The 20,882-nt window shown below is 43.0% G+C and overlaps 1 protein-coding gene across 4 annotated transcripts in view; it reads right to left on the reverse strand.

The window, feature by feature from the left end:
- Positions 1–20,882, reverse strand: part of dpy19l3 (dpy-19 like C-mannosyltransferase 3) — a 73,594-nt gene that overhangs the window by 8,157 nt on the left and 44,555 nt on the right. For all 4 annotated transcript variants that reach the window (XM_061044645.1, XM_061044638.1, XM_061044633.1 and 1 more), the window contains 3 exons: positions 19,648–19,704; positions 19,254–19,336; positions 3,185–3,317 (listed from right to left, as the gene is read on the reverse strand). In XM_061044645.1, coding sequence (XP_060900628.1) covers positions 3,185–3,317; positions 19,254–19,336; positions 19,648–19,704 — 273 coding nt within the window. The remainder of the gene's footprint in view (positions 1–3,184; positions 3,318–19,253; positions 19,337–19,647; positions 19,705–20,882) is intronic.

Genomic DNA, 20,882 nt, shown 5'->3' on the forward strand with positions numbered 1-20,882 from the left:
ACACACACACACACACACACACACACACACACACACACACAGAAACACACACACACACACAGACACACACACCTAGAAACACACACACACAGAACACAATATGTTAACAGAAGCAGCTGAATCAGATACTAATCTAACTGGAAGTATCTCATAACACACAACTTAATTAGGCTAATTAAGAGATAATGATGTGAAACACATCATGAATAAAATACAGATGGTGATGGAAATGCGGGAGCTTGTCAACTCTTGATTTAAGACATTTCTGGAGGACTGGATGTCGAACACAGAAGAATTTATTCCAGCTTGATCGGGGGAGACTGGAGAGACAGAGGAGCACTTACACCTGAGCGCCGTGGGCTCGGAGAGATACCCGACCTTTCCAAATAAGGCTGATAAAGTCTCTTTTGTGTCCTGGATTCTATACAAGGAACTTTGTTTCCCTCTGGTTAACCTGAGTTATGTTGTTTGTTTCCTCTGGTCACATTCGGTTCGTGTCAAAGAGGAGACAGTGTTGGAGTCTGGGTCGATGTGCGGCGTTTCTCTCATGACCTCGGTCTCCTTGGAAACGGAGCCTGTCCAGTGTTATCAGGACTGCTGCAAAAAAGCCGGCTGTGTCCTTCAGCTCTTCTGGGTTTCTACTCACCTGAAAGCGGCCCCGCTGATTGGCTGTGTCATGTTACCTGATAGCATCATTACTGCACAGATTTGTTCAGCGCTTCACTTTAACCTCGGCTCAACCGTCTTAAGTGAGACGCCAAATAAGTGACGTCCAAACCAAATAAGAGGATAGTCCCGCCAGAGGCCTGGAAAAGGGTTGGTTTTTCCTCACAACACACACACACACACACACACACACACACACACACACACACACACACACACACACACACACACACACACACACACACACACACACACACACACACACACACACACACACACACACACACACACACACACACACACACACACACACACACAGTAGTCTGCACCCTGGGAAGCTCCCAAATAGAGAATATTTTTCAGAATGACAACAATCTGTAGCACATGCAGTGAAATAAAAAAACCAGCTGATTATACAGTGAGGGTTATGGAGCAGCCTAGCTGACTATAATAAGGGCAGTATTGGACCACCTGGACGGAGAAAGGAATAACAGACAGCCCTAATTGTAAAGAGGAACTCCTGAAAGAAACTTGGTATGAAGTAACAGAAGGAAGAAAAAAACATTAAAGCAGTCTCCCTCAAAGAGTTCAACAAGTGCACAGAGAGCTCTACTAAACACTGATGTTACCTGCAGAAGTTTTTAGTTCTGAAAATTGCGTGGGTTTCAAATAGTTGGGAAAATATTTTCTTGTTATATCTTCAAAAAGAGACTGAGGAATAAATACAGATGTTCATTAAAACTTTGCTGGAACAACAAAGCTAGAGGTGGCTGAAGACTTTTTCGCAGTATTGACTCTGCTCTGAACGTACCGATGAGAGCCTCGCTGCAGCAGCATATCAGAGCACAAGTCTCCTAACAGAGTGTGCATGAATGTATAGAATAATGTGATGAATGTGTTCAGATGGAATGATGAAAAGATTTATAAAAAAACAAAACAAGATTTACTGAAAGACCGAGTTTCACATGAAACGATCACAACACAGACCAACAAAACGTTTTCACTACTCGACAGACGTGCTGGAGACTTTGTGGAGAAATAATCACACACAAAAATGGGGAAGTAGTGGGAGGATGTACGGGTGACTTTGAAGGCAACACTGGGTTATGGGTTATGAATTACCTCAGGAGTGTGTGGTGTTATATTCAGGAGATAAATATCTGGTAAAAGTTTGGCTTCAGGCAACAAAGAAAGCAGTCACCAGGAAATGGTGCAAAGAGGACCCTCCTACTTTTAGACACTGTGTTGAAATCGTTGAGGAGATACATGACGCCATGGAGAGATTCACACATGTTCAGAGAATTCAACAATCAGAGTTTACAAAGAAAGGAAGATAGATAGACATCTTACAGGGACACCACGAAACACCCGATGAAAACAGAGAGAAATATGTACCCGACTGACATGAGCTATGTAGGCGATGTGTATTTGTTTTTCTAGTTTGTTCCATTTACTCTGAGCAAAGGAAACATAATAAAACTAACATTTGAAAAAGAAAGAAAGAAAAGAAACCACATGATCAACATGTGTGGAGCAGTGGAGTCATATCCGTTGTTTACATATCTAATTCACTATGAAAGGCTTTATATGTGATTTTTTGATCCAGCAGATGTCGCCCTTGAGCACCAGCATGAAACCAAAACAACTCACGGTGCATTGTTGTGTTAGCATGCTAATGCTAGCGATCTTTATTATGCTCGTATCTTCACCCTGCATGTAAATTTACCTGAAATGAGCGTGATCTAGAAACACAGTTAAGCAGTGAGTACAGTATGTTATTCTTCTTTTCTCTAGTCCCTCAATTAAACAACTTTTATATTCGAGGGGAGGAGTCAGCCGGCCGTCCGGGCGATGTAAACAAAGTGAAGATAGGACTCTGAAAACTCTGAAAGCATCACAGACAGTGGGACTCGGGTGTTACACCCATTGTAGACAGTCATGACTCACAGAGTTATTTTCAGAGGATATACTTGATTTATATATTTAAGTAATATAAATATATTACTCATATTCAGCCTTTAAAGTCAAAGCTCTCTAGTTTGTCTGTGTTCAGCAACATGATTGATGTCAGATTATCTGTTCTGTTACTTCCCTACTGTTTCTCACTTCCCCTCTCATCCCTGACCATTAATGATGCAGATTTATAAACCATGAGGCCACATTGTCAACATTTTTCAACTTGCACAGACAGTTATGTGCATCAATTTCCTCTTCCTCAAAGCAAGAACAAAACCAATCAGGTTCCTTTATTGAATTTGTATGCAGCAGGGACGCCCCTTCATTCTCCCCGGTGTTATGTCTGAACACACTTTAATAACTCCCTTTCTTAGGGAGCTGCTAATAGGCGTACAAATCACCATGACTCACTCCTAAAGCCGACACCGGAGAATCCTTTTATTTACTTTGAAAGGTAAGTTTTCCACATATTGTGTGTGTGTGTGTGTGTGTTATCCTGCAGCCCCTCTGGGAGTCTCCCCTCCCCTGTGTATGTTAGACAGTATAGCACATCCTACAGTACCTGTTTGGTCCTCTCCCGCAGGTCTTTATCTTCATAATGGGGGTGGTTGGTGAGAACTCGGCCTGTGCACAGCTTGACGCCGGCCAGCAGCTGCATGCTGCCTGCAAACACGGCCCTCTTAGGGGTCTTTGTGCTGTGGACAAACAGAGAGAGAGAGGTGGAAACATTATTTACTGCTAGACTCAGACAAGACAAGACTCGGCTATGTTTGAGAGCTCTGGGACTCTGTAAAAACACAAATAAGAACAATTTGAAGGCGATTAAAAAAGTTTTGGAGTGTTCACAGGTGCGTCTCGTCATTACAAAAGTTTGATTGAGTTTTTGTTATTCAGTCCACACACAGCTTTCTTCATTTGCAGAACATATTGATGATGCGGTTCCAAGGACAGCAGCCATCTCAACCTCGAACATTAAAAACTCTCTTTGTACTAGACGTACTCACACGGATGAGACAGGGTGTGCAGGCAGAGAAGGACATGACAAGAAAGGAGGAGAAGCCTTGGTTGTGTGTCGACAAACTCGATGACAAAGTGGTGTGTCTGCATGAACGTTTTAATACGCGTGCGTTTCCCCATTCACCGAAGGTAACCTTACACGGCCTCTATTATGAGAGAACACAGGCACACATCCAGGCTAACCTCAGGGTCAAGTTTAATCTAAACTCTTGCCTGCACACAGCACAGCTCAGAGACACACAAAACTCAATGTATGTGCAAAATAGAACTTGAACTCTGACCTTCTGCTTTCATATTGTGAGCACAAGAAACAGACACAAAGCCTGCAGTATAATCAAAAGTATAAGAACGGAGGATGATGGAAGTATGCTGGATTAACTACATGAACGACAAACATGTTAACAGATAGCCGTCCTGTAGCCATGATGCCACTCAATGCAGCATCATTTGGGTTAATTCTCAAATCTGATTGGCTGCAAGGCATACAGCAGCTCCTCACAACAGACACATGTTAAATAAATAAATGCACTTCAAGCTGTTATTATCTTTAAGATGTGGATCATCCTCACTCGCATGGAGGTGGTTTGACTTTGAAAAGACGGATGTTAGGGCGCCGATGGCTGAGTGGCTAGCTTGTGTGCACCAAGTGGGGAGACTGTAGTCCTTGAGGCGGATGGCCTGGGTTGGAATCCGACCTGTCGCTATACTTACCAGCATGTCATTCCCCACTCTCTCTCTCTCTCTCTTCCTCGGTTTCCAACTCTGACGTAACGGCACAAAAACGCCCCAAAACAAAAATCTTTCAAAAGGAGGATGTTGGCTTGGGGGCCACTGGTGGTGCAGTGGTTAGTGAGCGCGCCCCATGTATGGAGGCTGTAGTCATTCAAGCAGGTGGCCACAGGTTCAAATCCGACCTGTGGCTCCTTACCAGCATGTCATTCCCTACTCTCGCTCTTCCACGTTTTCCAGCTCTATCCACTGTCCTCATCTCCACAAAAACGCCCCAAAAACAAATCTTCAGAGAAGGAGAATGTCAAAGACCGGGATCAGACGGCTCGACGGCCGACTCGTTTCATCATTTGCAAATGAACCAGCGCACAGAACATGAAGAATATGAAACGCTTTGGGAGTGAGCTGACGACAACAACCGAGCGTCTCTGGTACCAACAGAACAAAAAACACTCTCAGCAAACTTTGGCAGAGTCTTTCAGCAGGAAGGGCAACAGATGGAAACAAATTTCAGATACTCTCACCAATTACACTGCAAACCATATGCTGCCAAATCAAGTGGTCGAGAGAAATGGTTTCAAATCAACGTTGGACTACTTTGGACTCAAACAGACTCTCTGCCAAGCCTGGTTTGAAATGATGCCGTGATAGTTTTTGTCGGCCATTTTGAAATGTTTGACTCAAACCTGCACTGTTTGATCTCAGGACGTCTTGCTCTGCTGATTTCAGTGGTTCTTTAAACTGTATTTTACATGAATGATTCAGTTTTAAGTTGAAGATTAAAACCTGTTTTACTAAGTTGTTTTCAATCATATCATTAACAACATCTAATGTACTTTTAACAAGAGCTAGTACAACACAAAACTTTTACAAACACTTTATTTTAACACATTTTTGTTATTATAAATATCGTCAATTAACATTATCTGCAAAATTCCCCAAAACATATTGATGTGTGGAGTTTGTATGTTCTCCCCGTGCATGTGTGGGTTCTCTCTGGGTACTCCGGCTTCCGTAGTTGTCCGTAGGTGTGAACATACACCACCCTGTAGTACATACAGCATGCTCTGTGTGCACAGAACATCAATGACTTACAAAAGCTTTGTGTGTTACAAAGAAGATGTTGCGTGTGCTTTATGCTGTGATGGGTTAATATGTATCTGTGTATTCATACATGCTCTCAGGAAGATCTGTGGGCTGATGTTTTGACCTCCTGACCTGCAGAAGAAGAAGAAGAGGGTTATTCCCACTGTCACTTATCTGAGTGTGTGGATTTAATCGCTAACTGCATCCCAGGGGGGCAGCTTCCACCCCCTCCTACATGATTAACATTTTACTTTGTGTGTCAACTGTAAATGCCAAAAGTTCCGGCACGCTCCCCGCTGAGGTTACTGAAATGAAATATGGCCTTAATAAGCTCAATACTGTGAGTTAGAAGAGATGCAGGATGAGTTTCTTCTTTGTGTATGGGCTGGGGTTTGGGTTTGTGCATCTGGCTTTTGCAGAGTTAGCAGTAAATCCAAGATACTAAATAATACTTTGATAAGCTTCACTGGCGGCCAGATGGGAATTCTTAAGTGTAAGGTGTAATTAATATCTTAAAACTGCTGTAACCAATGTTTCCTGAACAGGCGACCCTCCAAGTCCCTACAGACTTGATGGAGAGGGATCATTGGACTTGCCTTTGTTAGCGTCCCCTGATCACAGCTCCAAATGAATGCTTACAATGCTAAGTATGTGCTCATTGTGTTAAATTCTCTCCAGTGTTTTCCAGAGCAACTTGATGAGGTTAAAATGTCAATGTTGCCTCTTGAAAGATCAAACAACCCCACGTAAAAGTGGCTGCACCAATCAAAGACGCACACCTGTTGCGGCAACATCTTAACACCCACTGTGCAGCCTCCTCACTGTTTACGGTTCAGCACACAGGACCTCGCCTCAGGCTAACGCCGACATGAAGTGACCGGCAGAGCATGCAAAGCAGCTGCCTCCTGCACATAGATACAGACTGAATGAGCAAAACGTCCTGCCAATTAGAAGCTGATTTTAGCAACTGAAGGACCTTATCTTGGCCAGCATGCAGTGAGAGCTTGGCCAAACCAAAGCCAGCCTGAGAATATGACCTGATAAGTGCTGCCGCTTCAGCAGGTCAGACACGTTAACAGGGTCTCTGATGACTGTGTTGCAACCAAGCAGCAAAATGAAGCCGATGAGGGAATGCAAAAAAAACAAATGCAGTTCCTTGATTGTCCACTTGAGGCTGGCTGTAAAAGCTCCGGGTCGCATACACACCCCATGTTGAAATGCTCATTTTGACAGCAGATATAAACATGTTTGCAGTCTGGTACAATTTTTTTTTAATGTTGGCATGAATAGTGCATTTCCCTATCGGCACACAGTATGAGGAGTGACTTTTTTTTACAACTCATCCATGATGGAGAAGAGTTGTGCAAAATGAGGAGCGTAACTGATATGACAGCAGGAGCGTTGTAGCTGTTTGTCGAGATTCTCAAGGTGTGCCGCAGGTCACACCTACACATTCACACACTGATGGTCGAGGCTGCTGTGTAGTGAGATCATCAGAGGTAAGTAATCCATTCATACGCTGCTGACGAAGCGGCGGGAACAATTCAGGGTTAAGTGTCTTTCCCAAGGACACACAGGAAATGTTGCTGCAGGAGCTGGGGATCGAACCCTTGACCTTCCGGTTGAGAGACGATCGATTCTACCAAATGAGCAACAGCTGCTGTTTTGGTCTGTTTCTAGTTTGATCCAAAGTTAGGTAGAGACAGCATTTTTCAACATGTCGACACACCATCCTGGGGCTTCCAAAACTCCCCTTCAGGCCGACGTCACTGAGACTTTACGTCCATGTTTTATAAAGAGAGTGAAGGAAACGGTGACATGAAACAGTTTGATTCCTTAGCTGAGCCCTTCCACGGCCTCACAGCCCCATGAGGTTTTGCAGTTATGAACCTGATTATTTCTTAAAACCTTTCAAAAAACAAAATATGAAACTGGAAATGAGCTTTTGTATGTCCATGATCACAATCGTAACAGTTCAGATAACAATGTCTAAAGCTGTCTAAAATCTATCTGCCCCCCGACATCAGATCCAGCCCATCAAATCAGTCAATGGATACTGATCAAAGCTCGGATTGTCGGCTTTGCAAAAAAGATTAATTGCAACCACTACGTGTTTTTAAAAAAAGCTTTTAACATTTCTCATATTTTGTGTGATCTCTTTGCTTTTCTGTTTTCCTTGATTTCTGTAGTTCTGTCAATTTGAGTTTACTGTGATTAAACATTTAAGTCACTTTATGAAGAAAATCAAAATCAACACACCTCCTCAGATTCATAACTGGAGTGTGTGATAACAAGTGCAACGGCTCCTTTCTGAGTCATGCAGGCGTTTTCCTTCAGAACTTATCACCTGCACACTTTAAAGGTCTTCAACCACTCCAAGCCCTCTTCATAACTTTTCCTTATTCCAGTCGTGTATCTAATTTACATTTATCTTAAAGTCCCAGCACGGTGCACAGCTTTGGTCCACCCACACAGGTGTTTACTCGTGTTTTCACAGATTACATATCTTTTGAGTAGATGTAATGACTGGTGCATGCAAACATTATTTCTAAGTTCAGTTTTGCAGACTGATTAAGACTCATTAAAATTGAAGTGACATTTTGTAAGATGCTGTGTACGTTGGCCTGTTTGATAGAATACAAATCTGCAATGTGCGATCACTATTTTTATATTGTGAAGGCAACATGACATCATGCAACAAATAGATATCAAGTGATATCAAATGCGTATATCAGCTTAAGTCCTGTCTTTCTGCTGCTGGCTGTGTTTTAAATGTAATAGATACACATCGTCTCTCAGCAGGCCATGGCCATTTTCACGCCCTAGGCGAGGTCATGAATTGGGTCCCCCGATCTTATCATCACCTTGGAGAAGAATTAAGAAGTTATACTCACAGTAATGTTAGAACAGCAGTTTTTGTCTCCGCAACAAAGTATATTTCTCAATCTATTGCAAAAATTCAAGAGATTCAAAAGACCTGACGATTTGATTTGGCCTCCCCTAATGTGCAAAGACATGTGGACCTGACTGAACCTGAGGACAAGTGTTAAAGAGGACATATTATTCCCCTTTTTCAAACAGTCCCCCTGAGGTCTAAATGAAACATCTGTGCTGTGCTTTGGTCAAAATATAACATGAATCAAGCACCAGAGGAGGTTTGTGACCCTGTATAAACCAGCTCTCTCTGAACGCTCCGTTTTGGTGTGTGTGTCTCTTTAAATGTAATGAGCCCCCCCCTGAGTTTTCCCAGTAGACATCACTCCTTCACTAGCGAGAATAAAAATGGCGGACCTGCTCAAACGTTTTGCTCTAGGCTGGGGGTGGAGTCCATGGGTGGAGATACCAGGGGAGGGGAGGGGATTTTTTTTGACCAGAATCCCACTGTGACATCACAAGGAGAGCACATTTGAAACAGAGCATTATTCTCTGTGTTGTCTTATGCAGACCACAAACAAAGGACTGGATGGTTTATTTCACATGTTGTGGGTCAGTAGACTCTCAGGTTACACACATATATGTTTAAAAACTCTGTCAAAGTGGATTTTTTATAATATGTCCACTTTAAGAATTGACATGTGTGCTTGAACACTCAAACAATGCATCTGGTTTTACCAATGTAATTGTGATGTCCATGTCAAATAAAAATCCATCCATCAAATTGTGTCGCCCAGACCTCAGGGTTCTGGGAAAATCTCCCCACTGACTAAGGCGTTACAGAGGCGAGAGTCAGCAAAGCCAGCATGGGAGCACAGCGCTGTGTGTGCGTCCATGCCTGGGACACCAATATTACGCAGTCGTTGAATCAATATGAATGAACAAAGGAAAGTGCTTTTTGAGCAGGGAGAGTGGAGGAGCAACATCTGGAGACGTGCAGTGACAGCAGTGTTTGTTTACAACACAGACAAGAGTCGACTTACACGCCTACTCTGGTTCACTTTCCACAAACTACACCTTAAATACTAACGGAGGAACACACACACACACAGCAGGGCTCGACTTCTGCTTGGATCTCACTCCGAGGGAAAATGTTTATTGACATACCTGACGTACTACAGAGACCAATTTCTCTCAAGTTAAAGCACATTTCTTTTGTATGTGAACAGGAAGAAACAGCTTATTTAACTGTTACATCTGTCAGAATCGACCAACAGGACAGCTCTGCACATGTCAAAATGGTTTCATAACTGATTACATGCTTGATGCATGTTCACACACGTCATGATCGGAGCGTCCGTGTAATTAGTGAAGTTGAAATTTCCCAATTAAATTGATTTTAATGCCGTTGAAGAAAATGTTGAAATGACAGTAGGAACAGCTTCTGCGAACTCTACGTCTCTGCTGATAGTGAGGAGGTGTTAGCTGATGAAAAAAAGTTCCAACACACGCACGCTCTTTGGTACACAGTGTTTGGTAACTTCACATAATTCCCCGCACAACTTCACCTGACTTAAACCACTCTCACCACATCGGAATAACTGAATGCTAAAACAGTGTGTGGGCGTGCAGCTTCTGTAATCAAACAGCTGCTTTTCAGATGATTCTTTTAGTTCCTTTCCAAACTGCAAAGAGTTGAGATAACACTCCCCGACTGTGCACACGCTCACAAACACACACTCACAAACACACACACACAAACACACACTCACAAACACACACACAGTTAAGTGGTGCTGAGTGGAAATAATGATGATAACTAATGGTGAGATTCAGAAATGGAGTGGGAGTGTTTCCCGAGCGTGCGGGGCCATAAATTTCCTCCTGAAGTCTGACTGCTGATTGAGAGGTTGGTAGTTCAATCAAGGACATCTCCCCCCCCCCCCCCTCCGATTCTTCTCTGAACTGCCTCCGGATGAGTTAGAGAAGAGAGGACGACGCACACACACACACACAGAGCTGCTCTCTCCCATCGAAGGAGCAGGCCAAATACTGCTAATTTAGACAATTTAAAACACGACAAGGAGCAGGATGACAGCGAGACAATTAAGGCAGCGAGAGAGCGAGGCAGAGCGAGGACAAGCTGAGGGTTTTTTTTTTTCTTAAATGGGGAAGATAAAATAGCAGTGGCACACATTTACAAATAATGGATCAAATAAAGTGTTTTAATTACACAGACAGATGGACACAATGAGACAGATCCACAAAGCTAATGGGAGTGATGAGCAGTATTTGAAATGGGCAGAAATGATCGGGGGGGGGGGGGAACTCATATGAGTCGGGATCTTAACCTTCATCCTCATTGGTTGTTCTAATTATCACCGCTGTATTTTTTCTAGGTGTTCAAACAACTCGGACACCTACTGTTAATGGATTCTTCAGAGTGACTCTCAGGAAGCGTAAAGGCCGACTAACGTGGTTTCAAGGTAGCATAACAAGATGTAAGACGTGATTAGATAGAACACCATGAAGGGAATTATAGCGCTGGATCGCTGCAAAATAAACTTGAAAAGCAGAACATCAGAAAAAAGTGAAATATGAAATGTGAAGTGTAAAAGGTTAAATTCAAAGAAACAGTGCTCAGTAGTGCTTACATAACGATGTCCTGCTGTGTGCACGTTACATAGAAATATACTTGGCAAATGGACTTGAGCTTTTCTGATCTTCTGATTACTCAAAGCACTTTGACACTGCAGGTCACACCTACACATTCACACACTGACGGTAGAGGCTGCTGTGTGAAGTGACCATCAGTATTAACTCATTCGATCTGCAGAGTCCCTCTGCACCTTTAAGAAAAAGCTAAAGACCCAGCTCTTTCATGAATACCTACTAACTTAATGATGATGGTCTCCATATTATTGATGATGATGATGGTAATGACGATGGTTTTTGTTTGATAACGACGACTTATAAGATGGTTTCTATACTGATTAGAGCTCTCAAGAACTGCCCTCAATGTTGTGCTTTGCCTCTGGTCACTTCCTGTCAGCACCTGTGTGTCCAATCAGACTCAAAGCTGATCGTTTGCTCTTACTGACATTGTTCCCTTTTTTCTAGATCCTTGCTTGTGTTGTTCTTACTCTCTGATGTACGTCGCTTTGGATAAAAGCGTCTGCTAAGTGAATTGTAGAACTCATCCATTCATACATATTTATAAGCCGCTGACGAAGCAGTGGGAGCAACTTGGGCTTAAGTGTCTTGCCCAAGGACGCATCGGACATGTGACTGCAGGAGCTGGGGATAGAACCCCCGACCTTCCAGTTGAGAGACGATCAACTCTGAGCTTCAGCTGCCCCTTCAGATTGTCCCTGAATTGATAGAATTGCGTTTCCATTAAGTGGACTGGGAGAAAAAAGACAAAACAAAATACACATTAATAAATAAATGAGAAAATGAAAGACTTTTTAAATAGCTGAATAAACTCTTAATTTAACAACATAATAAAACAGAATAATGTCTTTCTATAATGTCTTCAATAAAAAACACAATCTGTCTCTGTGATTAACTTGAACATCCGGAGAGATGTTGGATTCGCTTCCAGGCGCACAGAAATGTCACAGCTGTAATTACTGTCAGGCTGCGTTTAGGCAGGAAAACTAAAAACTCCTGAAGTAATAGAGTCGAGGATTCTGTGAAAGCCTGTAGTCATGGTGCTTAAGACAAGTAGCTACAGAAAACCCCCCAAAATGACCACAGACATCATTGGGCGGCAGTAGCTCAGTCTGTAGGGACTTGGGTTAGGAACCGGTGGGTCGCAGGTTCAAGTCCCGGTGTGGACCAAATATGGAAGTTGGTCTGGTAGCTGGAGCCAGATCACTGCTGAGATGCCCTTGGATCCCCTCCCCACCATCAACTCAGCAGCGCCCGCTGTTTGCCGCTCCATCACTCTGACATCTCTCCATTAGTGTGCATAGGATCCTGTTTGTGCATGTGTGTATATTTCAGCCTGTGTGTGTGTTGCATGGTTAACAGAGTTTAAAAACAGAAATTTCCCCTAGCAGGAATCAATAAAGTTAATCTTAATGTTAAATGAATGACATGACCTGTGTGGAAAAAAAAAGTATTCACTCAGCTGTGTGCAGAACAATGGTCATCACAAGCTTTGTTACGACATGTCAACATATATCTTATGTTTAGTTTATCAATATTCTAGAGGATTGTTTGTCTCCATGGAAACAGAAAGTATAGGAGGAGAGAAGGAGGGGTAAGAGAAGGGGTTGAGCGAAAGAGTCAGAGAGTTATTCAAAATGAATTTTAACCAGAAAATCCCCTCATTGAGATAAAGAATCGCAATGACAAGAGAGTCCTGGTAAAGACAAGCAGATACACAGATCAGCGTATCCTGAGTCACAGAGCAAGAAAAGTCATCAGTCAAAGCATCTACAACCTGACGCATCTTCCTCCAACACCTTCAATCTGCATATAAAGATTTAAAGAGACCAGCTCGGGGATAAAACCGGCTGAAGTAAGACGTTTCTAGAATCGCCAAGGACAGATTTGGGAATGCTAAATTAAATTTAGGAGCGGATATATTACGCTGTATACTACGTTGTTTGGAGGCTTTTTTCAGTGTTTTTGAGCAGTTAAAGGAGCAGTATGTAACTCTGACACCTAGTGTTTAAAATGAGTACTGCAGTCCAAATTCTAAACATCATAGAGAGCTGTCTCCCCCCCCTCCTCTCTAGAGTGGATGCTCACACAGGTCACCATGTGGTGGACTCTGAAGCTTCAGTGTTAATCCAGCTCTGCATGGGTCTGTAAACCTTTCTGTGTTCTAACCTCTCTCCATTTTTCAAAAAGCATCTCCAATATTGATCCTAGTTTGAGCACGTTTCTGCTCGTGGAGCTTATTAGAAACATGCAGAGGCTTTTTAGGTCGGGTACAATCACTTCTATCTGAACCACTTCTCTTGACCCGCTTCCATCGCTGGTTGGTTTGCACGTCTTATTCCAGGACGCGATTCCTGTACATTCTTTAAATAATTTCTTGAAAATGTATAAAGCATATATTGAGCAATTTCAAACAGGCTTAACCGTCACTACCGAGGGAAGAGGAAGTGCCACGCGCTATGCTTGGTAACCTAGCAACAGTAACAGAAGCACTGACGTGGTTGGCGCTGACATTTAACTAACGTAATCAACTTATTTCAGGTTATAAGAATATTTACAGTAATATATTAGGGCTGTTATATCATATTCAAACAATGTTATTCATTAATTAACTGGATTTGTAGCTTTTAACTTCATTTTGTTTCTGTTGGGACTTCATCATACCAACATAAGTAAAGTCTGAAAAACAGATCTCATTCACAAAGGAGGAACTAAAGGCAATTTACTTTAAACAAGAGCATGGATTTGTGGAAGAAAACAGAGTCAGTGTGTTTCACTCCGATACGCCGACTTCTACATTTGGGCCTGTTCTCCCTCTGCTCCGGTCTTCATGCCGAGTAGCTGAAAGAGCCTCCTGAATGTGCAGCTGTCAAAGCGCTCATTAATAATTTTCACTGCAGCCTTCATAATTTTCCACCACAGATTGTATATCTCGAGGATAGAGGAGGCAGGAGGAGGAAAAATTGACGAGGAATATTTCATGACAAAATGTTTGCGATGCAGACTCTAACGAGCTCGCCGTGATGACCTCTGTGTTTGGTGAAATTTGTACGATGAGTGTTGATGAGAGGAAACAAGAGACGGAGAGGAAAGGAGAGGCTGACTGATTTTACAGATGATATGAGTCAGAGAGCTAAAACCAAATCATGAATCAATAAACCTGGGTCAGAGTTTAGTTTTAAATTGAACAAATCTCCAAATATCTTGCAAAAGAAATGATCCATCTCCCGTCTCAGGTGACCTTAAAGCTTTGTTACCTGCTCCAGCTGCAGCCTGCACTGAGCTAACAGAGCTGAGCATGGTTACCTGTGAGCCCTGATACTCTGAGAAGTTTATAATCAACATGTGCCTGAGCTTAAGCTGCTCCTCTCCATGCTGCACATGTAACACTCGCACTACTCTGAACTCTGCATGCCAAACATCCAGGTTCATATGTGAGAGAGCAGAGGCTTAAAAGCGTTCCCTAATCATCTCTTCTTTATTGATTGACAGCAAACTGAATCAGAGAGAGGTGGAGAAATACGCCGGGGAAGACTCATGGAGACGCCGGAGCGATGTTTTGCGACTTTAAAAAACTGCACACTCACAACTATAACTCAAGAGTTGCGAGGCAGTGAAACGAGCAGGCGCTGCTATTGATTTATCGAGCGTCCATTTAAACAGAGTATCAGCCTGCAGCTGAGCCGGGGAGTCTCTGCTGTTATCAAGTGCAGAGCTGTTGAGTTATGGCGGTGCAAAGTAAAGATGAAGCTCGTGTTAACCTGAGCCTCAGTTCTACAAAGTCCAGGGTCATGAACGAGTGCGCTGCTCATTATGATAATCCCCCTCGCTAACCTGTCAGGGGAAACCCGACTCGGCTGTTAAATATCAACCGTTTCGACTATTCATTCATTTATTTTCTTTTTCAGCTCAGCGTCACTCCAAACTCCAAACATCTGACTACTTGAGTGTCATTTATTTACCTGACAGACACATGCAGCAGCTCACAGCACGCACAGACACTTAGTGCTTTCACAGATACACAAACATCCTGACAGATGCATGTGGGAACGCAAATGGGAACATTTTCACCCGTCTTCACCCAGATTTTTTCTTTCCAGCATTCTTGTAAATTTTCTGCATGAAGTCGGGGTGAACCGATGTGTGAACGCGGTGCGAAATATTCAGTAAATCTCCCCGTGAGCGAGTCGGAGGGGGCGATGTTTTTATCCTGCAACCTGCACGCGTCCGATGGGATCTTTGTGCACGTAATGAAACTGCTCCATTAGGTTTTCTTGGTCGCTAGATGTTAGAATACACGTTGCAAGACATTGTCATATTTAGACTAAATTGCTCCGTCCTCCATTTTCCTCATCTGTCTTTTTATGTCCTTCCTCCTGAGACCCCCCTCCTGCAGTCATACAGGGAGAGTCTCTCGCTGTGAGTTGCATGTGTGGTCAGGCTGTCTGAAATCTTTAAGACATTTTCATTTGTGCATGAAAACGACTATTATGACAATTCCAGTCGACTCGTCTCTCTAAGTTTGTAAAGTCACCTCACCATGGTTCCACTCCATCACTTAGAGGGTTAAAAGATTCCACTCGTAAGGCTAATGTTTCCACAGCTTGGCTTGCAGCTTCTGGATCCTCGCCCGGATGCGAAAGGAGCGTCCGATTTTGAAAGTGAAACTGTTTTATTCAGTGTTTTTAACAGCTTTTAATGAAGCAGTCTGAGACGGGATATTAATTCAGCTTCTGGTCAAAACATTGTAGGCAGTGAACACTAAAGGAAGCAGACAAGGGCTGTGCACACCTGTCCCGTCTCTATGACAACCGCCTGTTGACAACCGCCGCCGTATGACCGACACATTGCCTTCATTCCTGATTTATTGATCAAACTGATCTGAAACTTATCGGCCAGCCCTAACGTAGGTCACAGCGCTCTTTATTTTACTCGACTGACAAAGTGTAAGGAGACACCGTGTCCACTCGTCTGATGATTTAGAGTCACAGACTTTTAAGAAGAGACATCCCTAAACTCATGAGGCCATCTGACTTTAAAGGACCTTCTTACCTCCGATCTAATCCCCCTCAAGAATCCGTTTTTAAAACCAACACATCTGTCCTCTCTCTCTCTCTAGAGCCTTAAACAGACTCATATTGAAAATAATCTGTGAGGAAAGACTGTGATAAGTCAAAGTGACACGTCTTAAATGTTCATCCAACATCATCTTAACGACAGAAATAAAAAAACAACAAAGATCAGTTATTTCTTCTTCTGATTTGACCTGAGCCTCATTCAATCTGTTTCCTGAGCATGTGCATCCTTTGTTAGTCATACATGAATCATACACGGAGCACTCATCCCCTGCAGCGAGAATTGCCACAACGGGTCCCTGACAGCTTTTACACAAACACGCTGCCCGCGCAGAAATATGCTCTCTTCTATGTTCATCTGGTGTGTCAATATAAAACAGTTTGAGAATGTCCTGAGATTTCAACATACAAAACTGAATAACCTCAGTGAGATAGAGAATACAGTGTAAAATGACACCTCCCCCCCCCCCCCCCCCCCCCCCCTCCCTCTGCCACCTTAACACTTTCATCTGGAATGTAATTAGCGCAGCAGCAAGAAGCTTAGCGCTCCGCCCTGCTCTCATCCCCGACCAAGGTAACTGTAGGCAGCCCCCTAATCCTCGGAGCCTAATGGGATTAGCTCCGGAGGGAAGGGAACCCATGTCACGAGCACAAGTACATTCAGAATCCCAACCTCTCCTCCTCCGTGTCGCTATCTATCCTCCCTCCCTCTCTCTCCCTCCCTCTCTCTCTGAGCCATTCCTCTATCTGTCTAATAGGATTAAACTAAAAATGGTCCTTTTTCTTAAACATCACATCTGGTCCACTCAGTGTCATCACGCTGCTGATGAGAGGACGGAAATAATGAGCTTTGGATTATGATTATTAAGCGTACAAGAGGACTACAGTGATCATCTCTGCGAAAGACCAAATCTGAACTGGTTCTAAATTAGCCTCTAATGCTATGAATTAGCCTTTTTGTGGCTGCTTATCAAAGCCGTTTTTTTCAAAGATCTTGCAGAGAATTTAAAGAGGACATATTATCCCCCTCTTCCACCTTTTCAAACAGTCCCCCTGTGGTCTAAATGAAACATCTGTGCTGTGCTTTGGTCAAAATATAACATGAATCAAGCACCAGAGGAGGTTTGTGACCCTGTACAAACCAGCTCTCTCAGAACGCTCCGTTTTGGTGTGTGTGTCTCTTTAAATGAAATGACACCCCCCCGTGCAGAAGTTTTGTTCTAGGCTGGGGGTGGAGTCCATGGGTGGAGATACCAGGGGAGGGGAGGGGATTTTCTTTTTTACCAGAATCCCACTGTGACATCACAAGGAGAGCACTCAGAAGAGGTAACCGTGCTCAGGCCCGGTTAGTCCTGGAGCAGTGTGAGTGCAGGCCAAACGTGCACCAAGTTCATGAACAAAGGGTTCCTGCATTCAGAACGGTTTGTATCCATGAAGCAGAGCCCTCTCACACACTACAAACTGTAAACAGATGCAAATGAGCAAGTATGATGAATTCATTATGACCACAACAACCTTCAACATGTGCTTATTACATCCTTTGATCTTTTGATGTTTTTATGAAACAAGCAGATCTTTATAAGATCGCTCTTCTGTCGGGCCAAAGCAAACTAAAACGTTCATTATTTATTCACTATTTTATTTTATTTTATTATTTTCATTTTACAGTATTTACTGACAATTATTTCACCATCATTGAGGATTCATTTAGGCTCGGAACTGTGGGGAAGGAATTTCCACCGCATCGTGAATTTTCATTATGGCGCCCATGCAAAACCAACTGTTATCAGATGTATTTTCTTATCAGCAATAGAAATATTATTATATCGAAGACATAATAAGTTGATTTTATCTTTCTTATTCACAGTTCTTGGAAATTGCTATTTGGAAAAAAAACATTTTTCAAGCTGGCCGCCGTGACTGAAATGTTGTAACTGCAATAAAGTTGGGTAAAGTAGTCGGATTTGGACGATGTCGGTGTCAAGTCATATTTTGATTAATTAGAATTTGTAACTTTAGATTTATGAATGGAGTTGATGTTTAAGCACAAGCAGGGCACACCACTAACATCACTGCTATGACATTTAAATCTTTATAAAGCTCCGTAGTGAAAATTCATTGACTTGTTTGGGTGATAGTTTTTGTGGTTTCCTAAATGATCCGAGTGGATTTAGAACAAGAAACTTCACAGAGATGTTTTGGGGACCTCTGAGACATGTTAGCGAGGAGGAGAATATGTGACCTTTAAGTTGTCAACACGTCTGATACTTTTGTTTTTTGACACCATGAGCGTAAGACGATACTATCTCAGAGCTTTTTTTACTGATTGATGAAGTAAATCAAGTCATGGTTTCATGGTTTCATTCCAAAGTGGCTGTGAACTGAAGAGGAAGAAGTGGTGGTCGTCATATGAGAAAATAAGAAAAACAAAAATTCTGTAGATTGCAAAGATCATGCAGAATTTTTTGGTGTTTCACGTCCTGATGGATGAGAATAAAAACTGTTTTTGAAATGATGCATCTTCAGTCTCTCGGGCTTCCTCCCTGATGCCATTTGATTATATTTACTAATACTGAGCATTGTGTGAGTACTGTTTTTAACTCTCATTCTTTAAGATGGTCTATCATATCCAGTGAAACTCTCGTCACCACGCTGATTTGATTTGTGTCCTTGGCCAGATATTGTGGTGGCCTCGTCACACGGGTATGTTCCATACACCGCTAAACCAACAGGACCCCGGACACCCCCACATCCAACCTGATGACTGGAAAATGTCAGACACACACAGATGTGCAAACACAAAAAAAAAGACACACACAGCAGCCGCAGCACGGAGCCGTTCCAATTCCCAGCTCCATCCCCCGATCACGTCGGTACTGCCGACTCTTGATCGAAAGCCCGGCTGCAGAGACACCCCGAGGAGGGCTGCGGTTCTGCCAACAGCTGGGACCATTCCAGCACCCCCCCTCCCGCCCCCCCACGAGTCTTCCTCATGCAAACCCATCAGCTCTCATCACACATAAGAGAGACTCACTCCCCCACACGAGTACGCACACGCACTCATCAAGGACAGCAGGCAAAGTGAAACTTGATCTGCAGGAACAAGTTAATCAGATTTTGGTGGAGGCTCTGGAGACCAGTCTGGCTACATGCGTGGGTGTTTGTGTGTGCATGTACCTAATCCAGGTCATGAGCTCCACAGTGTCTGGATCATAAAACTCCCTCAGCTCTGAGACCTCCTCCATCAGCTTGGGCCAGAACTGCAGAGAAACAGAGAGAGACACGAGTTAAGACTGCAGAGCCGCAGACATACTGATGCTTCTTTAACAACACCTCATCACTGCACTGAACATAACAGCATGTGTGGCTGCCGTTTAGACTATTCAAATGGCAAAATAAATAAAAGGGGAAGGTATCCTGTTATGATCCAGCTGCTTTTTTTATCATTTTCTTCCCAGACATTCTTCCTGTTCTCATGTCGCTGCACACACTTTGTTCAAAGCGCCGTCAGCTTCTGTAATGAGGCCGTCAATACGGTGATGAACATAACGCAGCGAGTAAAATGGCATACCTTGTAATACAGGCAGGCGATCATGGCCACTGGGACGGCGTATCTGACAAGCCTCAGCTGCAAAAATGAGAGAAAGAAAACAGCCGTAATGAAATGAGAGAACATATAATCGTATCAGAGGCAAGAGACGGCGGCGGCGGGTGTCAAACTGAGATATACCTTAAAAATGAAGACAAACACAGAATGAGATAACACACAGAGATAAACAAAGCAGAGCAAAAGTTGTTCACAAGTCTCTGCTCTTATCTGATTCACGCCGATGGCACATTATGACCACACTGACACCTAGTGGCCTCAGTGGTCATGTCAGCACGAGAGCAGAGGCTGTGGATTCAAATACAAACTGGACATGACGCAGGGAGACGGATCACCTTCAGGGTCAAATACAAGAATGATCAAAAAGGCGTGGGGGGTAGGTTTTTTATTTTTATTTCTGCTGTTTTTTGTTTAGTCTGTATTTTCAAAAAATATTTTATGTTTAAAAAAGCAATAAATATATTTTCAAAAAAAATAAAATAAAGAACTTATCCTGCAGCTGTACTGCAAAAAAAAAAAAAGAATGATCGAAAAGATGAAAAGAAAACTCCTTTACAGATTCCCTCAGGATAAGCGATCAGACTAATGCGCTGCCCTTGAAGGCTGCTAAAATATAAAGTATAATGTTGGTGTTATGGCTGTCTTTGTGTGTAGACTTGGTGTCTGACTTTTTTTGCAATCTAGGTTTGCAAGCTACTGCAAGGTGTTGCGTTTTGGATGCATGGAAGCAGAATTAAAAATAGAAAGCGAGGTTACATCAGTAATCCTACTTTCAAGGTCCCTACTGTAAAATCTGAAATATTTAAGTTGCACGGGTAAATAAGACGCAGTCTGCTTTTTGAGGTTCTCCCAGAGGAAAATACATTTTAAAATGTTATCCTACTGTATGTGACGATTTCCATTCAATCAGCCACAGCGTGCAGCTTCCTCTGCAGCTGTGCAGCTACCATCTGTTTTTTTCACCACATGCAGTTTGCAATCCTGCTCATATCCAGCACTTCTTTCACGCTCGTAGTACACAACGATTGACAATTTCCAATCACGTCAGGTTGCTTGCAGAGGGCGATGGTGGCAGATGCACTTGGGTGTCGTGGCGGAGCATGTGTTAGCTTTTTTATTCTGACATTTTGTAGACAACCTTCAAGGGGAGAAAAAGGTACTAAAAGTGCGTCTAAAGGCCCTGACACACCAAGCAACGT

The sequence above is a fragment of the Labrus mixtus genome, chromosome 1 (assembly GCF_963584025.1).
Source record: "Labrus mixtus chromosome 1, fLabMix1.1, whole genome shotgun sequence".
Lineage (NCBI taxonomy): Eukaryota > Metazoa > Chordata > Actinopteri > Labriformes > Labridae > Labrus > Labrus mixtus.